Genomic DNA, 24941 nt, shown 5'->3' with positions numbered 1-24941 from the left:
CCAATACTAGTTTTCAAAAAAAGGAACAAAGAATGAATTACAGCGGACTCTTCAGATGAGATTGGAACAGTCAGCAGAAGAAAAACTAACAAAAATGAACACGACAACTCGGGGGAAAAAAAAAAAAAAAAACTGGGGGATCAATGAAAGGTACTACACGACCGGGCAAATTAACTGCTGAAATCAGGGCAGTTGAAGTAATTAGTGAAGCAAATGAATATGAAATGCCACTACGCGTAGCTTTGACAGATTCTGAAAGGGCTTTTGATTTTGTCAGCTGCAATGCAGTTATACAGGCACTGACCGAACAACATATGGAAACAAGATACATATATTATGAGCAACTATAATAACTTGATGGCTTCTATCAGCATAGTATAACATACAAGAGAATTTTTCATTGGAAGAGGAGTAAAACAGAGTGACCCTATATCCCCAAAAAAATTCACAGCAGTCCTTGAGACGGCTATGTTCAAAACTAATTGGAAAGAAAGGGGAATTATAATAACTGGAAAAAACTCATGAACTTTACACTTGCAGATGTTACAGTAATCCTAGCTAACAATACGACAGAATATCAATCCTGTATAAAGGATTTATCAGGTAGTGAAAAAATGGGATTCAGAATAAACCTGTCAAAAAGAATTCTCTAAAAAGCCGTAACAAACATATATGCCTATGACAGTCGGCTGATATCCAAGGAGACCTAAAATTTGACATTTTGCACCAAATCATGCTACTCTGGAGGGCTTATGAGAGGAATGCAGCTTGTTTTTAAATCCAATATGCCAACAAACTTAAAAGAAGATTGTTTTTGAACAGTGTGTTCTTCCTGTACTAACATATGACACCGAAACTTTGATTTTAAATGAGTTTCTCAAAACAAAACTTCAGACATCTCAGAGAGCTGTGACAAGATCACTCCTTGATCTCATTAAGAAAGTTAGGAAAAGAAATGAGTTCAGGATATTGTGGAAAGGGTAAAGGCTCTAAAAGGGAAATAATTTAGACATGCTGCACAAAAAAGGACAGAAAAAGGACGAAGGTAGTACTATAGCGGACTAACACAGAAAGTCTACAACACATGGCCTGACCACTTGGATAAAGAACCTGTGGTGTCACCGCCAGACACCACACTTGCTAGGTGGTAGCTTAAATCGGCCGCGGTCCATGTAGTACATGTCGGACCCGCGTGTCGCCACTGTGATCGCAGACCTAGCGCCACCACCAAGGCAGGTCTCGTGATACGAGAGTGGACTCGCCCCAGTTGTACGAGAACCAAGCTACCGCCCAGTTGTACGAGAACCTAGCTACCGCCCAGTTGTACGAGAACCTAGCTACCGACCAGATGTACGAAGCCTTTTCTCTCTCATTAGCCGAGAGACAGAATAGCCATCAGCTAAGTTAATGGCTACGAACTAGCAAGGCGCCATTTGTATCAGTGCCTATAGCTTACGAGTATTCAAGAGAGATGTATTCCAAGGACTAATAAAAAGATAAGTAATAAGCATCTACATACTTTTCTTCTTATTCGTTTATAAGTTCTCATGTTCCAGACTTCACGCCCGTCTGCTTTAGCCGTGCGTGCCCTATCGGCTACAGCGTTAGTCTAGAGTTCATTTTCAGCCATCTCTACTTCACGGTGTCGGCCCAGCTACCGACACAACAGAACCGAACAAATGTGCAGGTTTGAACAGGCAGAGGACAAGAGGAAACAGAGACATGGAAACAAAGATTGAAATTTTTTTTCTTTTCTTTAGACTGAAGTGGCTACACATCTTGTAAATGCTGAATTAATTGAATAATATAAAGACGACACTGTATCCTGAGGCATGTTACAATTCAGTTATCTCAATTGTAATTTTCTTCTGACTAACTTTTTTCACTTTGCTGTTTCTCACATTCTTTAAAATTTCTGTTCATTTTTAATGTACTCTATGCAGTACAGTTTAGTATTCAGGATTTTGAAGTTTTTTTTTCAATTTCCATACACCACTTTATTCCAATCTTTTTCACTGCACACTGAGTCAATCTTTACACACCGGAAACTGTTCTCTTGTAATACTTTCATTTTTACTGGCTCTTCCATTTGCATGTGTGTACGCAAAAACCATTTTGTCCATCAACCGAGAGCCGTCTGTGTACCATAGGGTCTATTGAGTCTTTCTGTCCAAATGGGCACATGCAATTTCTCCCTGACAAGAGGCGACAATGGAGAAACTGGAGTTCAGAGCAGAGACTTCTTTAGTGAACTTCAATCGTGATGCCAGACATTGGCCTCTGTTGTGAGAGATAGATTTCCCTACCAGGTAAAAGGTTACAGTAGTTCGGATGCTCAATGGGTTCGTGAATATGTATTGCTTAGGTGAGCAGCAGTTGTTGATGCCTGATTTGTAGGGTAGGGACACCAGCCTCCAGGAGTAGACTGTTCACAGGGCTGGTCCGAAAGACACCTGTCGCAAGTCCAATCCCACAATGGTGCATCAGGTCCAGCATCCACAAAGCTGAAGGTAATGCTGAGCCATACACCAGGCTTCAATAATCAAGATGCTACCAGTTCACAGCTTTGTAGAGCCGCAGATGTGTAGAGAGCAGTCTGTATCCCAGCTGGTGTTACTGAGACAGCGAGGAATATAAGGTGTGACAAACAAGCGTATTTGCAGATGGGGGAGTCGCATATACTGGGTATTGGAGACTAATTTTTAAAAAAATTGGGGACGGACGGTACACTGCTGATGGAAGTGCATGACATGCCTTGGCAATGGAAAACCGGAAGCCATCGGTGAGAGCCCAGGACCATACTTTCGTATGGCATTCAACACCACCCACAGTTGAGGAGCAATAGTGCAAAACTCATCAGCATACAGGGAGGGTGACACTGTAGATCCCACAGCTGTAGCTAGATCATTTGATACCCAATACAAATATGGGACATAATTCTCTTGTATATTGGGGGGGGGGGGGGGGGGGGGGGTTTGGAGGTGGTGTCTTAAGCTGTATGCAAGTCAGATACTGATCAGATCTTGGCAACGAGAAAAAACTGACCAAATGGCATATCCAAGAGACACAAACTTGTCAGCAGTAGAATGGCCTTAGCAAAAATCACCCTGGGATGGAGCCAAAACACCACAAGATTGAAGGTACAAACACAGCTGTTGGCTCATCAGATATACGAGCAACGTGTAAAGAACATTAGCAAGGCTAACACGTTGACAGCTGTCCATCTCAAGAGGGCGTTTACCTGGTTTCAGTACTGGGATGACCACACTTTCTTGCCACTGAGACAAGAACTGGCCCTCTCTCCAGATACAGCTGAAATTGTCAAGGATGTGACATTGGCAATCCACTGACAAGCATTTGATCATATGGCTGTGGATGCAGTCTGGCCCTGGGGCTGTGTCAGGGCAGAGGGCTAGGGCACTGAGCAATTCCCACTCACTGAATGGAGCATTATAAGGTTTCAAGTGATGTGTAGTAAATGGTAAAGGGAGTCACTCTACCCACTATTTGAGGATACAAAATGCAGGCTGATAATTCTCAGCTGCAGAGACTTAAGCATAATGAAAAGCAAAATATTTTGTAACAGCATCTGGATCAGTCTAGACAATCATTCACAGAGATACCAGGTAAACCCATGGTTACTGATGTCCATAGAGGCGTTGAATCTTTGCCTAAATCTGCAAAGGAGGGATACATGGTCCAATGGTAGCAATATACCGCACCCATTGCCATTCCTGTCTTTTTATGAGGTGGAGGACCTGGGCATAGAGCTATTTAAAGGCAGTGAGGTACTGTATCAATGGATATCGCTTACGGAGTTGGAGAGCCCGCTTGTGACCTCTAATTGCCACGGCAATTTTGCAGGTTCACTAAGGTACTGTCTTCTGAGACGAGGGCAGAGAGGGGAGAGATCCGAATGGAAAGAAGATTGCTGAGTCAGCTGCCAATAGAATGGCTGCAGTTATATTCTGGAAAACTGCATCAATACCTCCATGTGGTGAGGTGCAAGGCACAAAGGCAGCCATAAAAGCAACCACATCAACATTGGAGAGATCCCACCTGGATGGACACCCAGACAAGTGATGCTGAGGGAGGGTCAAAACAATCAGAAAATGATCACTGTTGCACAGGTCATAAAAATGGAGTCAATGGATGGACAGGCGAACACAAGGGCTACAAATGGGAAGATCAATGGCTGTGTAAGACCCATATGCCACACTTGAGTGTGTGGAAACACTAGCATTCAAGAGACAAAGATTGACCTTTGCAAGCAAGTTTTTGACAGCTTTACTACGGGCAGTGGTTGTAGTTCCAACCCACAAAGGGTTGTGGGCACTGGATTCACCAAATATTAGGAAGGGAAGGGGAGCTGAGAAAACAGTACACAAAATGTGTTCTGGGCTATTTCATCATCAGGAGGGAGTTACATGTCACATATAATAAATTCCTGAGATGTCTTCACACAAACAGCCACAGGCTCTAAAGCCTTGTTGAGTGGCACATGTTTGCTGTAGAAACAGTCCACAACGTATGTGCAATCACCACTCAATGCCATTCCCTAGTTAGTGAGATCTTTAAAACAGCCCCTATAGCCATGGACGGTAAGGGTCCGGATTGTTGGGAAACAAGCTGAGTGGAGTGCGATGCAAAAAGTAAGGGAAGTGCACAAATGAATGTCACGGCTTACCCGCGTGGTGAAAAGAACGCTACTGTTCCAGTAGATGATTACGCTTTCACTATCCTGCGGTTGTTTGCAGGGACCAAGGTGGTGGGTCATACTTCACGGGCACTTACTGCTACTGGTTGTGAAAATAAACTGTCAATACACATTTGTGCCAAACCAGGGGGAATGGGAGGAGGTGAGATGGGGGGTAGGGTAGGGTGGGGTAGGGTAGGGGAGGGGGGGGGGTGGTACAAAACCTTAGAGGCTATATGGAGCACAGCCATGGATACAGAGCCAGAACATGTGGGGGGGTCTAGTGGGATGGGAACCATCAGAATCTCTTTCTTTTTGGACAACCTTTTGTTCTTAGATGACCTGGACTTCTAAGCACTTCTCTGCCTCAGATTCAGGGACAGAGGAGGAACTACGACCTGCAGCCTCTGGCTCCTGCTGCCACCACCTGGCATCTGGTTGCAGGTCAGCAGATAGCTGGGAAGGGAGTGTCCTGAGGGACACCTCCCTGGTAAGGAGTGCCAAATGAGAACATTGCCTCAACAGCTAGGGGCTGGGAAGTGATGTCCCCGTTAGATAGGGAGTCAGCTCTCTCAAAGAAGAGGGTATGGGGGAATCCCAACAACAAGGGAAGGGAGTGAAGCCGAATTACCCCAATGGCAAGATATAGCAGACATAGAGGGCAATGGCACATCACTAAAGTGAACAGCATCATCGTAGCAGTAGCATACTCCATTGTTGCACACGTAGGATGTACACAAGCGTATTTCTTATTGACCTCTTCTGTGAGGTGGTCACGGATTTTTTATTCCTGAATTTTATTTTTGCTTTTCAAGACAATGCAGTCTGGCAAAACGGGGGGTTAGTGCTCCTCACAGTTGACACAGATGGGGAGAAGGGCACAAGGAGCGTTCGTGTGCAACTGACAGCCACATCCCGGTACACAATCATCTTGACCTTCTGTCAAGCAATAAGTCACCTTCGAAGGCCAAGATGAAGGCTACAGTATACACTCTGTTGTGTTTTGGCGCAGCTGGACACAGACAAAATGCACATCCTGTCACTCAAAAAGGGCATGCATCTCATCATCAATCTGTGAAAGGAAATCTTGGTGGAAAAAGATACCCTGTACCATATACAGACTTTTATGGGGGATTACAGTGACGGGAATATCAACCAGCTTGCAGCAAGCAAGCAGCACCTGTGACTGAGCAGCAGGTGGCCGTTTTAAGCATAATTGAGCCACTTCTCAGTTTTTGAAATCATTATCACTTTGGCAAACCTCCCCATGAGATGCTCTATGAAGAACGAAGACTTTGTAGTAAAAAAGAAATCCCTCTCTGTCCTGCAACAAAGCAAGTGTCTGAGCCCTATGTTCCTCCCATGGCGTATCCAGGGAAGAGATCATTTTGGGGTCATAACTCTCCACATTGTAATGTGTCTTTGCTTCAGAAGAGATTGCTGGGACCATGCAACCACCAGTGGAAGAAAGTTTAATTCGTTTCATGTGTGAATCTTCCCTCACATTCACACCCATTCCAAATGGAGGCTCTCCCCACAGGTACACCCAGCCACAGCAATGGTCAGTAAACTGTTACTTGTAAAGCCAGTTCCCCAGCCTTGATGGGTGCTTACTCTGACTTGCATGGGGAGTTTCCGGATAAGGCACCAACAGATCACTGCACGGTTAGAGGGCTGCCGCCATGTTGGTACTTGATAAGCCTCCTCTCCCCCACATCAAATGGCAACCATGCTGGGTTTTTGATGTAGTACTGTTGCAAGAAAGAAGTGTGCAAAGAAACAAAGGTACAATGAATATAGACTGCACAGGGCGACCTGCACTTCTACAAAATTGAGGAACGAAGTATCAAATCAGACCCAACAACAGGACCACATAATTAATAGTGAAAAGGAGTTTAATAAAGCTTGAAGGTAAGAAAACAAATGTCCAAAACACAAAAGACCCAAGCACAATCAGCACCAAGAAAACCATCCAATGGAAAGGTAGAGTGGAAGAAAGAATATACACTTGCAGCACAGAAATGCAAGTAGTGCTATAAGGGCTCAGGCTCTGTGGTGGCAAGGAGACGTGAGCTCCATGTATGGACATTTGATGGTGTTACAAATTCCTTTTATTCTCTGGAAATTTCCTCTATCCCATCTCTGAGACCAAGATCCCAAGATCCTTGTCCTCTAACAACTGGAACAACATTATCAACCATCCTATGAGAAGGCTTGCTAAGCCAGTGAACTTACATTCTCACACCTGAGATTAGTAACACACACACACACACACACACACACACACACACACACACACACACACACACACACACACAAAAAGTTTTTCACGACTTATGAAAGACACTACCCTAGAACATGCTCTCTGAAAAACTACTATTCATTAGCTAAAAATAACCAAGACTTCACATTTTACAGCAACTTCCTGACAACTCCACTACACACGTCTAGCAGCTTGGCAAAACATTAAGCTCTTTCCAAAGTCTATTACTTCAATCGACCTTCATCTTTACACCCTATACAGCTATTTTTAACCTGCTGACAGATCTCCATGAACTAATTCCAGCAGTCTCTTAATTTGCTGGCCCATCATGGCTGTTAACAGCACTTCCACAGAAACATCATCTGCTTTCATAGAGTAACAGTATCACCCTTCCAACATCCAAATGTTAATTGTATCCTCCACTACCTCCCTAACTTAGCTCTGTAGACCAATATCCCATTCCCAGCAATCTACTGGTATCAAATCTACCACCTCATTCCTAAACCTCATGGGAAACTACCTTCTGGTGGTATTTCTCCTTTGAACACAAACTCCATGAACATATAAGAAAATTGTCAGGAGCTCCCATGCCACAAGTTTATCAGTGAACTAAAAGAAGCCTTCAAATCCACCCAACACCTTGTCTCATTCAGATTCATTGAAGACATCTTCACGATCTGGGCCCATGGCAGATAAGCTTCGTGCCTTACTCCAGAACCTGACACACATTCCCTAACCTGGTCCACCTGGTCCTTCTGAATTTATTTGGTTACCTACCTTCATCTGCAATCAAGAAAAAGGAGTAATCTAAATGAGACAGTAATCTTATGCACCTCGACTTTTTAGGGAAGACAGTATGCTACCTAGTTAACTGCTAAACAGCATCCGCACAGAACTCTGGTTTTTGACACAAAAAATATTGTCACTTTCAATCAGTCACCAACTAGATATTCCCTTACCACTTTACAAGGAGAGGTCCCCTGTGGTGGAACCAACTTTATGCAACCTTCTATACAGTTATGTAGGTTAAGATCCCACATGTCACACACTGCAACCATTCACCCTGGTGGGCCCTCGTTTGCAAATAACTGAGGAAAAAACTTCAAAATTTTGTGTGACACTCAATACCATTAAAAGAAGTTGCAATATATTGTCTGGCTGCATGATATAATGTATAAGATAATAGCTTCACAAACTTGCTGTTTGTGGTTTCGAATCTTGTGAGTTACAATACTTTTTTTTTTCTTTTATTTTAAAATCTTTATCGAAATGACTTTGATTATCAATTTTATTCAAGCAATTGATTTAAACATAATTTTCTATTTCCATTCCTTTGTCACATAATTTTAATTATGCTATCAACTACTTCATTTGCTCTCATTTTTCTTCCTATCGTTCTTTTCCCACTTGACATCTTTGTTCATGTGTTGTTAATTACTTTCATCTCTTAATTTTGATTTAATTTCTTTTGTTTTCTAATCCTGTTTTTCTTTGTTCACATTACTGCCTCCATTATATGTATTTCTCATTTTCTTTCAAGTCCATTTTACTAATAAACCATTGTTTCATTTAAATATTCATCTGCTTATTCTGTCGATAGTGCAATAGGTATTTAGTTTAAGTTTTGAATGGTTGTATGGCGACTACCATGCAAAACAAATTGCACATTTGGTAATGAAAAACACATTTTCAGACAACTGTACAGTCAATATAAATAGATTATTCTGTCTTTTGTTTTTTTAACTGATAGATCAGAATTTTCAAATAATTTAATATCATAATAGACAAATGTAACTAAATTACATTTACAAAAATTCTGAGTGGAAAAAGAATGATATAAAGAAAAAACTGAAACCAACTAGAAAGTTCATACTGTGATTAAAATGATGCGACAAAAGAAGAGACATAAAAAATTAAATTTAAATCAGTTAATTGAATAACAGTGGTGATCAGAGTCCATTTCAATATGTGTTTAAAAAAAAATATACTGCACCTGACAAGATAAGAACCCACAACCTCCTGTGGGTGAAGCTATTACCCTATCCTCTACACCATGCAACCATTGTATGAAGCAGAACTTTAATGTCTACATCTACATCATTACTCTGCAGATCACACTTTTAAGTGCCTGGCAGAGGGTTCATCGAACCATTTTCATACTACTTCCCTACCATTCCACTCTTGAATGGCGCATGGGAAAAAAGAACACCTAAATCTTTCTGTTCGAGCTCCGATTTCTCTTATTTTATTAGGATGATCATTTCTCCCTACGTAGGTGGATGTCAACAAAATATTTTTGCATTCAGAAGAGAAAGTTGGTGATTAAAATTTCTTAACTAGATCTCGCCGCAAAGAAAACCGCCTTTGTTTCTGTGACTGCCACCCCCAACTCGCGTATCATATCAGTGACACACTCACCCCCGTTGTGCGATAACATGAAATGAGCTGCCCTTCTTTGCACTTTTTCGATGTCCTCCGTCAATCTTACCTGGTGAGGATCCCACATGGTGCAGCAATATTCCAGCAGAGGACAGACAAGTGTAATGTAGGCTGTCTCTTTAGTGGGTTTGTCGCATCTTTTAAGTGTTCTGCAAACAAAGCGCAGTGTTTGTTTCGCCTTCCCCACAATGTTATCTATGTGGTCTTTCCAATTAAAGTTGCTGGTAGTTGTAATTCCTAGGTATTTAGTCAAATTGACAGCCCTTAGATTTGTGCGCTTTATCGTATACCCAAAATTTATCCGATTTCTTTTAGTACCCATGTGAATGACCTCGCACTTTTCTTTGTTTAGTGCCAATTGCCACTTTTCGCACCATATAGAAATTCTCTCTAAATAATTTTATAATTGGAATTGATCATCTGATGATTTTACTAGACGGTAAATTACAGTGTCATCTGCAAACAATCTACAGGGGGGCTGCTCAGATTATCACCTAGATCATTTATGTAAATCAGAAACAGCAGAGGGCCTATGACACTACCTTGCGGAATGCCAGATATCACTTCTGTTCCACTCAATGATTTACCGTCTATCACTACAAACTGTGACCTCTCAGAGGAAATCACAAATCCAGTCACACAACTGAGATGATACTCCATATGCACAAAATTTGATTAATAGTAGCTTGTGAGGAATAGTATCAAAAGCCTTCTGGAAAGCTAGGAATATGGAATCGATCTGAGAGCCCTTGTCGACAGTACTCATTTCCTCATGGGAATAACAAGCAAGCTGTGTTGCACAAGAACAATGTTTCCCGAATCCGTGTCGGTTGTGTATCAATAAGTCATTTTCTTCACGGTGATTCATAATGTTTGAGTACAGTATATACTCCAAAATCCTACCGCAAACTGCAGTGATATGGTCTGTAATTCAATGGGTTACTCCTATTTCCTTTCTTGAATATTGGTGTTACCTGTGCTACTTTCCAGTCTTTAGGAACAGAACTTTCGTCAAGTGAGCGGTTGTGTATGATTGCTAAGAAAGGCGCTATTGTGTCTGCATACTCTGAAATGAACCTGATTGGTATACCATCTGGACTGGAAGACTTGGCTTTCTTAAGCGACTTGAGTTGTTTCGCAACACCTAAGATATTTACTTTTATGTCATTCATGCTAACAGCTGTTCTGGTTTCGAATTCCGGAATATTTACTTCCGTCTTCTTTCGTGAAGGAATTATGGAAAACTGTATTTAGTAACTCCGCTTTAGTGGCACCATCATCGGTAACATTTCCATTGCTATCGTGCAGTGACGGTATCGACTGTTTTTGGCCACTGGTGTACTTTACATACAACCAGAATCTCTTTGGGCTTTCTACCATATTTTGAGACAATGTTTCATTGTGGAAACTATTGAAAGCATCTTGCATTGACATCCGCACTAAATTTTGAGCTTCTGTGAAACTTAGCCAGTCTTGGGAATTTTGTGTTGTTCTGAATTTGGCATGCTTCTTTCATTGCTTCTGCAACAGTGTTCTGAGGTGTTTTGTGTACCATGGTGCATCAGTCCCGTCTGTTATTAACGTATGCCGTATGAATCTATCTATTGCTGTCAATACTGTATCTTTGAATTTGAGCCATATCTGGTCTACACTTACATAATTTGCTTGGAAGGAATGGAGACACTCTCTTAGGAAGGCATCACAAGAATTTTTATCTGCTGTTTTAAATAGATCTATTCTGCGTTTATTTTTAGTGGTTTTGCTTGATATGGTTTTGAGCCTTGCTACAATGACCTTGTGTTCACTAATCCCTGTATCCGTCATGACACACACTATTAGATCAGGACTATCTGTGGCTAAGAGATCAAGTGTGTTTTTGCAACCATTTATGATTCGTCTGGGCACATGAACTAATTGTTCAAAGTAATTCTCAGAGAAAGCATTTAGTATAATTTCGGAAGATGTTTTATGTCTACCACTGGCTTTGAACACTTATTTTCTCCAACAAATCGAGGGTAGATTGAAGTATCCACCCATTCTAACTGTACGAGTGGGGTACTTATTTGTAATGAGATTCAAGTCTTCTTTCAACCGTTCAGCTATTATATCATCTGAGTCGGGGGGTCAGTAGGGGGAGTCAATTATTATTTTGGTATGGCTGTAGAGTATAGCCTCTGCCCATAGTAATTCACAGGAACTATCTATTTCAACTTCACTACAAGATAAAGCACTACCAACAGACACAAACACACCACCAACTACTTTATTTAATCTATCCTTTCTGAACATGGTTTGCGCCTCTGTAAAAATTTTGGCAAAATTTATCTCCGGCATTAGCCAGCTTCTATTCCTATAATTATTTCAGTTTCAGTGCTTTCTATCAGCGCTTGAAGCTCTGGTACTTTTCCAACACAGCTATGACAATTTACAACAACAATACCGACTGTTGCTTGGTCAATTCTCGTCATTTCTCTGCATTGTACCCTTTGAGACTGTAGCCCTTTTTTATCTTTCCCGGGACTGTCTAACCTAAAAAACCACCCAGTCCAGGTCACACAGCCCCTGCTACCCTTGTAGCCATCTCCTGTGTGTAGTGGACACCTGGCCTATTTAGCGGAACCCAAAACCCCACCATCCTATGGCGCAAGTTGAGGAATCTGCAGCCTACACAGTTGCAGGACTGTCTGAGCCTCCGATTCAGACCCTCCACTCGGCTCTGTACCAAAGGCCCGCAATCAGTCCTGTCAACAATGCTGCAGATGGTGAGCTCTGCCTTCATCTCGCTAGCAAGACTAGCAGTCTTCACCAACTGCTGGAAACCAGAGAGAATCTCTTCCGATCCGTAGTGACACATGTCATTAGTGCTGACATGAGCCATCACCTGCAGTTGGCTGCACCCTGTACCCTTCATGGCATCCGGAAGGACCCTTTCCACATCTTGGACGATTCCCCCGGTATGCACACAGAGTGCACATTGGCTTTCTTCCTGTCCTCAGCTCCATTATACCCTAAGGGGCTCCACTCCCAATAACAAGCAATCCCACCCTCTGCACTTGTCTGGACCTCTCAGGAAGACCAGCCACTGCTGCAACAGGTGAGGCCACCCTTGCTGGCTCAGAAGTACTTTCAGCAGTGGGCAGTACTTCAAACCTGTTATGGAGGCGTAAGGGTACAGCCTTGCAGCCAGCACCAACTTCCGCCTTCCGCCCAGGGACTCGCATCCCCACCACGGTTCGCCTATCACTGTCGGGCAAATGACGACCGGCAGGGACGCCTGAATCTGAGGGTGCAGTGACATCAGAGATACCAGGCGATGCTACAGGTTCCAGAGGCGTCAAAGCGATCGTTTCACATGTCCCAATGTCACCGCGGCCCAGGGCAACAGCCTGCAGCCTTTCAACCACAGCCAACACAGCTTCCAGCTGTTTACGGATGGTGGCCAATTCCCCTTGAATCTGTACACAACAGGTGCAGTCCCTATCCATCCCTAACAATTTTTTCCCTCTCTTTTATCTCACAAGCTGTTCAAGGCAGATGACTGACAACTACATGGATTTACACTATATGGGTACTAAAAAGCAATACTACAACTCTCAAATACTGTAATAGGCCTGAAATTTGTGAATTTAACTATGAAAGTAGTCAAAAACACACAAATAAATTAAGAATTAAACTATAAAACAAATAAGTGAGCTAAGAGTGTGACTTTCTGCTGGCTGCTGCTTGTCAACCAGTGACAGGGAGCTCTCTGGGTCATTTGGTATACCACAAAATTCAGAATTTTTGATTTGGTCTATTACTTGTAAACAAGGGCCCACCAGCGTGGACAGTTTCCAGGTGCGATACCCAGGATCTTAATCCAAATCGCTGTATATTTGGTTTTAAAAAATCAATCCCACTGCTGGAGAAGACCTCTCCATGTCAGTATCAATGATTTCTCAAAAACCTCAAGCACATATTTCACAAGATCTTCAGCCACTGTAAGTCATGCTCTTAAATGACAAATCTAGGGATCTTTTTCACATCTTTGTTTTCAGTTCTGCACAAAACATGTCATTCCCTTGCCAACACCACAAGTGTGAGACATCCACCGCCATGGGCATCACCAGAAATTTTTCCAAAGAGAGAGTGGAGGGAGCAGAACCTTACAATTCCCATTTTCTATATAAATGAGTTGGCCAGTTCCAATCCATTTCACCATCACCACCACCACAAGCAGGAATTTCTGATAATCTTAAATTCCCAGTTAAAAATCTCCTTCCACACATTTATTGCATCATCTAAATAAACACTATAAAGTGTGGGTCAAATCCTACACACCTGTCTAACTCCTTTGTTTGCAGTTATAGGCTGTATTAGAGTACAATTTATAGCTAAAATAACAGTCATGTGTTTGTAAATACTTAATTTATCAGGTGTAGTAGATATTCTGTTTTTCTCATAATTCTCCATAGTTTCTCTCTATCAATATTATTGAAAGCATTAATAAAAATCAATAAATGCTAAATAGGTTTCCCTATTATGATCTCTCTAGTTTTCAATTATTTGTTTCATTAAAAATACTCCATAGGCTGTTGACCTGCCCCTCCAAAATCCCATTTGTTCCTCCCTTAATGAACTCTCAGCTGTAATCGTAATGTCTTTTTTACTAGTCTTGAATAACATTTATATGTAGCGTGTATTAAGCCGATTCCTCTATAGTTCTTGCAAATGCTACAGACTCCTTTTTTAAACCCAGTTATATTTCCTTTGATTGTGACCATGCTTCTTGAATAGCTCCATTTCTGCAGAAAATATTAAATAAATGTTCTCTCTTATATAGTAGAGTGCCTCCACATTTTAGAAGTTCGGCATTGTTACCATCCATACCAGTAGCATTTCTATTCTTTGTGGAGTTCAGGGCTTCTCTTAGTTCATCCATATATAAATTATCCACACATCCTATTTTAATTTCCCCCTCTCTATTCTCTGCAGAGCACATTCATTCATATAAAAAGTTCTTGTAGTTTTCATCCATTTTGCTTGTTAGATGTTATTTATTTGATCAACTTCTTTTTCCATTTGACAATGTTTTCATTGTTTTATTGTCTTCTATTATGCTTGCAAACCTATCCCAAGATTCTCACTGAGCTCATTTTACTGCTCAAACTTGCCACATTTCTCTAGTGTTTGTAAATCTTATGATTCTCCTCAGTCATTTCGTTTGAGATACTCAAGATAAGCATATTTATTTATTTAGTACTTTACCTATTTCTAGTGTCTAAATTTTTAATCCATTCTTCCTTCTTATCTTTTCCTTTTGCTAAAGCTTTTTCAGCTGCTTTCTTAACTGCAGTTTCTATAGTTTTCCATTTCTTCCCCATTTCTTCTGGTTGTTCTTTCTGCTCTAGCTCTTCAGTAAGTCTCCTCCGGTACAGATCTCATATGCTAGTTTCATTTAACAGATATACTTTGTGCCGGCCGGAGTGGCTGTGCGGTTCTAGGCGCTACAGTCTGGAGCCGAGCGACCACTACAGTCGCAGGTTCAAATCCTGCCTCAGGCAGGGATGTGTGTGCTGTCCTTAGGTTAGTTAGGTTTAATTAGTTCTAAGTTCTAGGTGACTAATGACCTCAGAAGTTAAGTCGCATAGTGCTCAGAGCCATTTGAACCAAGATATACTTTGTAGGTATCTTTCTTGTCAGTTTTTTGCTCTTTCTTCATTTAGTGTAGATACCTATTTCAGATATAAGCAAGAAATGGTCCAAAACTATGTCATATGCGCTGTGCCTCCTTGTGTATCTTATCTTGCCTTCTAATTTTTCATTAATGATTACATAGTCAATAAGAGAGTTAACTTCCCGAGCTGACCATGTATCTTTATGGCTGCTTTTTTTGTGGAAAAAAGTATTAGTTACAAGAAATAAAATCTCTCTGCAATCTTCCACTGTTTAAGATGTTTTCTTCAATGATTCCTAAAATGTTTGGGATAGGTTTATTCCCGACTTTTTCCATTTTAATTGCTTGTCAGTATTATTTGATGTTTATCGTTACACTTGACCAAAACTGATTGCAGTTCATAAACGAAATCTGGAGACTTGTGCTCCCCTCCCCTGCCTTCGTGAGATGCATAAACTGCAATGATAATCACAATTTTTTCACTGATATAATGACATTCTGTAATTCACTTCTCTGATCTGTTATGCATGTAAATGTTAAGCCATTTGCTTGTTCTCTCCAACTTTTCAGTTCCAATTGAGAACACCAAATATTATCATGTGTCTTACCTTCTAGCTGTTTGTGTCTTGGTTCCTTGTTTCTCTAAAATTTCTGCCCACTTCTTTTTTTCGTTAATCTTCTGCCATTCCATGCTGCTACCTTAATTGTATTAGCAATCTAGTTATTCTTCACCTCTCAAACTGCTGTGTTGATCATTAGTGTATCCGACTTTGACCACAGCTTTTTGGGTACTAGTAGCAATTGGGAAACTTCATTTGTTCACTTACAAGAGGTGCAGCCTTCCAGATTTTCTTCTGAAGGTTTACTCCCCTAGGGAGGCGGGCTTCCCAACGCCTAAGATACCCCCCCACCTACTCTTTACTTGTAACTGGAGTTGACTGGAGGAATAACATTAGAAGGACAGGCTAAGTTAAGATAGGAGAAAGGGACCAATAGGCCATTATGTCATGCACTAAGAACAAAATTTTGTATGTGACACAAAAAACTTTATGGTGGTTACCCACAACTATGTTCTCCAGAACGTGGGGGTGGGGTGGGGGGAGCATACAAAATGCTACCTAACCCCCCCCCCCCCCCCCTTATTTGGATGCCTAGGGCCAGAATCACATTTGAATGTTCTCTTCCAGCAATCCTTCCTGTCCATCTACGCATCAACTAATATTGCCTATGTAGCTACACAGGTAGTTAGTGATGAACTTTAAAATTACTCTCTGTAAGCATTAGCCAAAGTTGTCATAAAATTACAGCCCAGTCCTCAACACTGATCCATAAAGAAGACTGAAATTAATTTTTTCTTTCTGCTGGGAACTGTATCTTTTATCATGGAATGTCTCTGAGCGCAATGTGAGTATATTTCACTGTGTCTTCTTTTTAGTAACTAATTCTTCCACAGTTTCTATTATTGATGTCAATTACAGTGTTTCAGCTTCTTACTGTATGATGCATCACAATGCAAAAGAAATAATGGTTATTTATTTATTTATTTAGTTATTTATTTATTTGAATGGCTAGCCCCCCCCTCCATTAGGCGAAACATTCGCCCGATGCCGGTCTTTCAATTTGACGCCACTTTGACGACCTGCAGTCGATGAAAATGATAGGATGATGATGATGAGGACAGCACAACACCCAGTCCCTGGGCAGAGAAAATTCCCCGACCAAGCCGGGAATCGAACCCGAGCCCAGAGGATTGACAATCCGTCACACTGATCATTCAGCTACCGGCGGTGAACAAGAAATATTGGTGTACCACAGTGATAGCATTTAAGTAAAAAGTTGTAAGCAATTTGTATACAGAACAGCTAAAGCAATTGGGGGAGAGGAGAGAAGGATAAAAAAGTGGCATAAAAACAGAGTGCCAAAGAAAATATGGAAGGGAAGAATTCCAGGGGTTAATCTGAAGCAGTTGTCCTTCGTTCTGGAAGTTGCCCTCGGTGCTGCAGCCAGGAAGCTGCATGCTCTCTTTGTAATATCTGTCTGAAGTAATGAACACTAACAAACAAACCAAGTTCTAGTGAAATATTAGTAAGAGCCCCTGTAAGCCATGTACTTTAGGCAAGATGAATTTGATATCCAATGCTTTTTGAGTCCCTCAAATGTAAGATGACTGACTGAAAATGAGCAAAAAAGCGCTCACCTGTTCAAAAAATCTCCGAGACCTTAATAACGTAAAAGTCTTTTTATGTGGGAGGGATGGTCATAAGGCAAATGATGAGAACATTGTAAATGGTACATTATAGCAACTAATTTATATACTTACTTCCATATTCTGGAGCAATGAAATGCATATTTCGCATGTTGTCCTGGTACGTCTTTACATGGTGATTAATAGCATCAGGAGCCACTGTGGAGAGATTTAAAACATCTTTATTAGTTCAAGTTTTGGAATATTACCTTGCATGGCTTTGACTTTTCCTGTTGCAAACAATACACACCGCCCGATTTCACACACAAGTACCTCGGTCGGATAACATAAAGCCAATACTATTTTACGTTTCGGAACAACCGCGCTCCCCCCCTACAATTGCAGTAAATCACCACGGCAGTGAACTGCGTACCCACACCGTCCGCGCACGGCCGATGTTCTTGTGTGTGTGTGTTAAAATCGTATCGGCCAGGACTGTTCTAAAGCCATCCAAGGAAATGAATTCTCACGGTGTGAGCTGACACCACGATTGTCGAAAACTAAGGAAGTCTTAATACTAAAGACAGTAAGAAAAAGTTGCTTTTGCTTCACTTTACCTGATCCTATTTTCACGAGGCCATTGTGCTGAATAAATATGGTATCACAGGTGAGATTCCCATGGATGATGGGTGGAGAACAGGAATGCATGTAACTGGAAAGAAAAACATCAGCGTTTACCCCATCAACAAAGATGGATGTATACTGTGGGCAGGGCCCGGCAGGGTCGTGGGCTGCAGCTGCTGTTGACATCTGGGCTCTGCTATGCTGAGAACACTGCATTTTCATGAGGAATGAGAAGACACGTGTGTAAGCCATAGGGAACATGGATGAGCCTCTCCTGACTGACCTCCTGAACAATTTTAAATCCTATTAGTATTATTGGCACACACCTACATAGCTCATTTTTGGTGCTGCTATTTAGTGTTCGAAAATACCAAGTAAATATTAATTTAAATTATAACAGTGCCTGTATTTGCTAAGCATCACACTACTTTTTAAAATCTTTTGCATCATATTTGCTTATAAACAACTTTTAAATCATCACTTGTTCCATATGGTGTGTACACACTTCCCAAACTCATTCTCTCAGTTCGTTTAATAAAGTAAGAAAGACAGTTTCTTTATTTAACCAAAAATGCAGACCTGTCTGCCAAGGTGACATTTTTAGCTACAAACCACGAAAAGCATTTTGAATTCTTTGAGTATCAGGCTAACATGCTTTCCTTGATTTACGCCAATTATCCGTTTACAGGTGCCACCTATAGAGGTCTGCAATATCAAAACAAGTTTCTTCCTAACAAATTTAATAATTCCAATGGGCTGCTGATATTTAAGGAAACTCAACTCACCTCAATGCAGAAAGAATTTGTGTACACCAACGCTTCCAAGCCTGAAGTGGCAACTTCTTAACATTTCTCTTGGTGCGCTTTAGGAACTGCTTCAGTGAACCCGAAGACATGTATTCTGTGATGAAAATTACCTATATGGAAAAAAGGAGGGTATTTCTGAAAAGCACTGAAATTTCTACAGCTACACACACATTCAAAATAACATTATTCAGTTGAAATTGTATAACATTTCTAAATGTAACTCTTTTTGTCAAAGTTGATAAGGGAAGGCAAATGTGAGGCCCACAATTCAAAAAAATTTTGAAGTGAAAGCATTGTGTCAATAGCCCCATTTGTGAAGAGCCTTATCCATCATTATGCTCGACAACCTCGAACATCAGAAACACAGCAGCCTTTGAATAAAACAATGAAGAATATTGTGAGAAAGAGAAAACTAGCAAATTTGTGTGTTAAACTTGGAGCAGCAGTGACACTGATGAGACACTTTACAGCAGGAAGCAGATAAAGATAACTGGTAGAACTTCTGACTGCAACACTAGTTCACTTAAACAAGTAGCAAAGCAATCCTGCTTTGACTATATAAATTAGGTACATAATGAACACTAACCTATGACAATGTGATTCCACTCACCCTCTTGTCAGACATTTATTTTGCATAATTCATCCCTACATTTCAAAAGCACAACAAATCAATCTTTATTATCAGTAGCCAAAAAGGAATCGCAGCAAAGAAATCAACAAAGGAGGGAAAGGTAACAATAAACCGCTAAGAAAAATTTATGAACATAACAGGGCAGGCATGTCAAGTTAACTTATTTGACTAACACATTTATTGTGCATGTAGGATGACTGGTTGAGGTATGGGCATCACAAGAGTACCATTCTTATGTGGGATGAAGTACATGCATGAAAATTAAAAATTAGTTGGCTGTTACTGTTTATCTGCTTATACTCTGATATTTTAATTCAGGTGCATCACAAATGATGAATCTGAAAAGCACGAGTTGGTCCTGTTTCATCATCATATCCTCTGAAGTCTCAGTACAAAGGACAAGAGAACATGAGGTGGGAATCTCGTAGACTTTCATTTTCTGAAACACTAAAGTTTGGCAGACAGTAAAAAATAGTTTATTCAGAATGGCCATGGTAGTGTTGAATTGCAATAAGTGCTGCTTAGTGGGCTAACTGTATAAAAAACAGTGGAATGAAACTCAGCAAAATCTAGCATGAAATGTTGTAATCATATTTATACTCTCCACTCCAGATACAACTTCTCGTGTTGCGACACAGCAGTTCACTTACCTGGTACATGGAAGTTAGTACATCTGTCATTCCTAAAATTTTCTGAACAACTGAATGTAGTATTAGTTCATTAAAAGAATGTGCCAAATTAATACAAATAAAACAAATAATAATTTATGTTTCACTATATCACAAAAAGGTAAAACTTCACAATGAAACTAGTACTGTAACATAGTTGTAGAAAAAGAAAAGTCTGCTCTAAAAATGTACAATGTAATGGTTCCACGTCTGTACTTAGCATTTCAAATCTGTCTCACCCGTGGCTTGTCGTTGTGTGTGTCGGTCCAGTACCGATGGAATTTTACAATGTTGGGATGCTCTAGCTGAGTCAGATTCTCAAAAACCTGCTGAAACTTGTCCTCTGTGGCTTTGAAGTTTTTCCGCTCAGAGAACTGCACTTCATTCCACACGACCTCCACTCCCTCCTCTGTGTCCATCGCCAAATAAGCACAGTCGATGCCCGGAACATCACGCTGGTCCACCTGCACAGAAAGAGTTATCATCAAAAAACTGCAGAAATCTGCTGGATAAATCACTGTATTTACTTTATTCAATTTATGATCAGCAAATCTGCTGCAGCCTGTAAGTAAAAGGGTTTCAAATTTTTTTAATATAATAATTTTTGAAACAACTATGCACTCCATGCTTGCTCCACAATGCGTAATCTATACTCTGCAAACCACGTTACAGTATTACAGTAGCTATTTCAAGTACCACCACATTTTCTTCCCTTTTCCTCTAGTGCCACAATGCTCATGTTCTGACTTCCATCTATTGAACCTATCGGTTAAATGCACTGACTGATAAGTAAAACTCAAGACACCTTTGGATAATGTTTTAGTACAGAATCTTCACAGTGTTGAGTTACATTTCCTTTCAGTTTTTTTCTATTAATCTCATTCTGGCATTTAATTTTCCTTTTACTATCTTTAGTGGTCGTTTCACTTTACTTTTTATACAGATTGAACATTAATAACCGACAATCTGCAGGGATGAATTACTGAATGGAAACGGAGGGAAGGAGGTCATATGAATGGGTGTCCGAAATGTGTTGTCGCCATGGTAGATGGCACTGATTAACGACAGTTCCTCCGCCTGCGTTCCTTGAATGCCTTGTAAGTTGCACATTGTGTAAGTGACACAACGTTTTTGGAGCTTGTACTAGGATTCGTCTCAATAGAACCTCGTCCTCCCTGCATGTACGTCTCTCATGTAGGACCCATGATCATAACATCCAAAAAGGGCTTGATATGTTATACAATATGACTGGTGTCTATGAAGGTACTTGGTTTGGTGTAACCATGCTGCCTCTCGACTGTTTCCATCTGCTTTGTTGTACAGAAACACGCAGTATTAGGCGGGTACTGGAGTTTCATCACTGTGCTGTATTAACACTGTATCTGATCGTCTTGCTACAACTGATTGAAGAGCTTCACCTGCAGAGTTAATGCTGACAATTGCCATATCCAGTGTCCAACTGTCTGCTGATAGCTAGACTGGTGGTACGAATCCCATTGCCTTAAATAAGTTTGTATTATGTCCCAAAAACAGCTTTCCGTACAGCCACTTCCCGATTCTGCTTCTGGTTGGTCATGCATGTTAACACATCAATACCTATTCTAGAAAATCGGGTTTGGCTGCCAGCTTTCAGATCCCACAATCTCTTTTTCACTTCATACCAGTGCACCTTGCATTGTCTGGTTGCTACTAGCTTTCAAAGTGCTCATTAATGTGGTAAAGTGACTATGTGGTGGAAGTAAAGGTAACAAAATTGGCTCTGACCAGGAATCTATTTACTTCTTTTAACTAAAACAATGCAGAAAGGTGTACATACACCGATGTATTTGCTGGATCACCAAAATCTGCTTGGCAACAACCATGTATCCTAAGTAGGTGGTTAATTTCTACACAGCTAGAGCCTCTTTGTGTGCTAACGGCAAAGGTTCTAGCACACTGTCGATGGCTAATAATCAAACATTCGCTAATTATGTGCACAGGAACATGAATGTATCTTTACCATTTGGGAATATTTGCAACCACTCCACGTTCACAAAATGTTTGAATACAATCATCTTCCATAAGCAATCACTTCACATTTTTCCACAAATTGCATGACACAGGTGGATATGAAACAACAGTTTTTCACAGATTAATTGGAGTGAATAAAGATGTTTAAAACTATGATATTAAACGATCTCCTCATCCTCAATAGTTAATTCATGTCCACAATATTATTTTAGTTCAAAAAGTAGAAAATTACAAGCATCACTTCAATGGGTTAACAAAATCTGAAGAGCTGTTTTACAGGCACCCTTCGTGAAGAACTGACGCTCGAAAAACCGGAATTTGATTAGGAAAGCAAAATATATACAGACCCAACGTATAACATGGCAGCGAAAATCCGTTCCCGAAATTCGATTTTCATTTTCTGCAAGTTGGGTTGTGTGTATAGGCTCATGGCGATTGTCATGAAACCTCAAACGTTTCGGACTGCACTTGACATGTTATTAACGCCGTCACTGGCTGGCCAAGAGGTAAAATGTGTTTTCGGTTTATCCTATCTCAGCACGTACTATGACCACGTAAATTTCAGACACTACAGTGGTGACCGCAGCGTGTGAGCAACATAGATGACAGTGGCCAGCAAGGGCTATCTGTTTTTGTAATATTTTTTATTTCTGATACGTGAAGTTCAGAATTCAAAAATCAATCTTCCAAGGCGCTTAACATGCAACGCTGAAAAAGTCTCGAGAAAATCGACTTTTAAGTTTTCTGAATTTTTTAAGTAAAGTAGGAGAGAGTATTTGCGAGAGACGACGTGACTGGTATAATGCTGATCTCCCACTTTGGAGTCCTCCGTTCGATTCACGACCGATGCAAATGTTGAAACAACTGTGCATGTTCGACGAGTATTTCCGTGAAGTGTAAAATACACAGACCAGTGGTGATGTATGGTACGGAGACCTGGACTATGGCACAAAACGATGAGGTGTTGTTGCTGAGATGGGAAAGGAAGATACTTAGAAAAATCTACGGGCCAGTAACTGATTGGGGTTTTTGGAGAATCACAAATAAGGAGATCAGAGAGTTGTACAATAAACCAGATATTGTGACTGAAATAAAGAGTAATAAACTACGTTAGTTGGGACATGTAAAAAGAATGGTGGAAAACAGCACAGTCAAGGAAGTTTTCAAGGGAAAACCCGGCGGACGTCGTATAAGGAGCAGACTAAGGACAGATGGCTAGACAACGTGGAAGAGGACTTAAGAAGGATGGGAGTTGGAAGATGGAGGCCAAGGCCCTACGAGGGCTGTAGCGCCAAGGAGTAGTAGTAGTAGTAGTAGTAGTAGTAGTAGTAGTAGTAAAATACATAAATATGAAAAAAAGTCAGTAGGGATCGAGACCGGTTAATCGCTGGTTCGAGTATCCTTTCGGTTATTACATTTTCTTTTTCTCCGCTCACTATGAATACCTACGTCACTTACTTATAAAATTCGACAAATATATGCTAATTACCTCATTTCTAGATACTTGCCGCACACAAAATTAACTTCCATTGCAAATACTATGCCTTTTTTTTATAAACAATTATTAATAGATTGTTTAAACCAAGGAACTACAAATTAATTTTTTCATGCTTATGTATTTTACGGTTCTTAGACATGCTCATGGAATATGAACCTTTGTTTAAAAATCTATCAAAGCTCTGAATCTACCTCATGTCACCCATGTAGTAGGCAATCATTTTACCACCGAAGCACGCGACCCATCAGAATAACAACTTGCTGCAGGGTATTAGAAACGTCAGGGAAACTTAGAAGTCCATCTCCTTGAGAATTTTTGAGTGTTGTATCGATTTCCTTATTTGATTTCTGAACTTCATGTACCACATCGTAAAAAAAAGAAAAAACCGCCTTGCCTCGTAAGCACCATGCCCCATCTCCGTTTGTAGGTATTGGAAGCAATTAAGGATATTCAAATCATATGTTGGATCGGAACAGAACTGAAGCTGTGAGGACGGGTCGGGTCGTGAGTCGTCTCTGGTTAGCTCAGTCTGCGAAAGCTGTGCACGTCGAAGGCGACGTTCCGGGGTCGAGTCCGTCCTGGGTCGCCAGAGTTTAGAATCAGTGCAGACTCCGTTGCAGAGAAGAAGATTCACTCTGGAAACATGAGATTTTCAGAGCACTAGGTCTCTTCTTCAGGGAACTACACACGACGTCTTTAAAAATAATTATGGGTATTACTTCGTTTCCCTGACCTATTCGTTAGCCAATCTAACTTGCCTGGAGAATGGCTGGTCTCCAGAAACCAGTTATTTTATCTGTATATTCGAAGGAAGGGTGCATGGAGAGAGATCCTGAGAAACGTACAGGATTTGATGCCATGAGACTTAGAGGCCCTGGTGGTAGCAAGAGGGGCTTCCATACTACCACGGTCCCGTCACATTAATGTGACCACCGCCTTTGTTAGAATCTACGTGCAATAGCCACACTCAAGTGACAGATGGCAGCAACTAGCAGTGGAGTGTGTAATAAGCGTACCGGAGGGCACGGGAAACGATGCAGTCGTGCTCGTACTGCGGAGACGTAGCGATTTCTCTGACGTCCAAAAGGGCATGAACATTGACTTTCGGGCCAACGATAGACGCTTTTCCGCAACGGCTACATTTGTACACTGCTCGTGTCCCGCCGTGGTTGAAGTTAACCGTGCATGGCTAAAAATGGCGCTATCCAGAACCGGCGCCAAGGCAACTGTGGTGAACCACGCAAATAATGTGAACGACGGGCTGCGGAGATGTGTACAGGCGAATAGATGTGCAACAGTTCAGCAACTGAACCTAGGGGCTACTAACGATGTCCGTTCAACGAACATTGCTGCGTATGGGCCTCCGCAGCTGGAGTTACGTTCATGAACCCATGCTGACTGCTGTTGATCGGAGACGAAGGCTGGAATTTCCACGCCAATAGCGTAATTAAACGTCCACTGAGAG

The 24941-nt window shown here is 41.0% G+C and overlaps 1 protein-coding gene across 3 annotated transcripts in view; it reads right to left on the bottom strand.

Annotated features, from left to right (window-relative positions):
- Positions 1-24941, bottom strand: part of LOC126466014 (nuclear receptor-binding protein homolog) — a 457189-nt gene that overhangs the window by 57045 nt on the left and 375203 nt on the right. For all 3 annotated transcript variants that reach the window (XM_050096351.1, XM_050096352.1, XM_050096353.1), the window contains 4 exons: positions 20208-20432; positions 18649-18779; positions 17857-17951; positions 17375-17458 (listed from right to left, as the gene is read on the bottom strand). In XM_050096351.1, the coding sequence (XP_049952308.1) occupies positions 17375-17458; positions 17857-17951; positions 18649-18779; positions 20208-20432 (535 nt within the window). The remainder of the gene's footprint in view (positions 1-17374; positions 17459-17856; positions 17952-18648; positions 18780-20207; positions 20433-24941) is intronic.

The sequence above is a fragment of the Schistocerca serialis genome, chromosome 1, assembly GCF_023864345.2.
Source record: "Schistocerca serialis cubense isolate TAMUIC-IGC-003099 chromosome 1, iqSchSeri2.2, whole genome shotgun sequence".
NCBI classification, from domain to species: Eukaryota; Metazoa; Arthropoda; class Insecta; order Orthoptera; family Acrididae; genus Schistocerca; species Schistocerca serialis.
The sequence above is the reverse complement of the archived record's forward strand: the minus strand, read 5'-3'. Positions and strand labels throughout refer to the sequence as shown.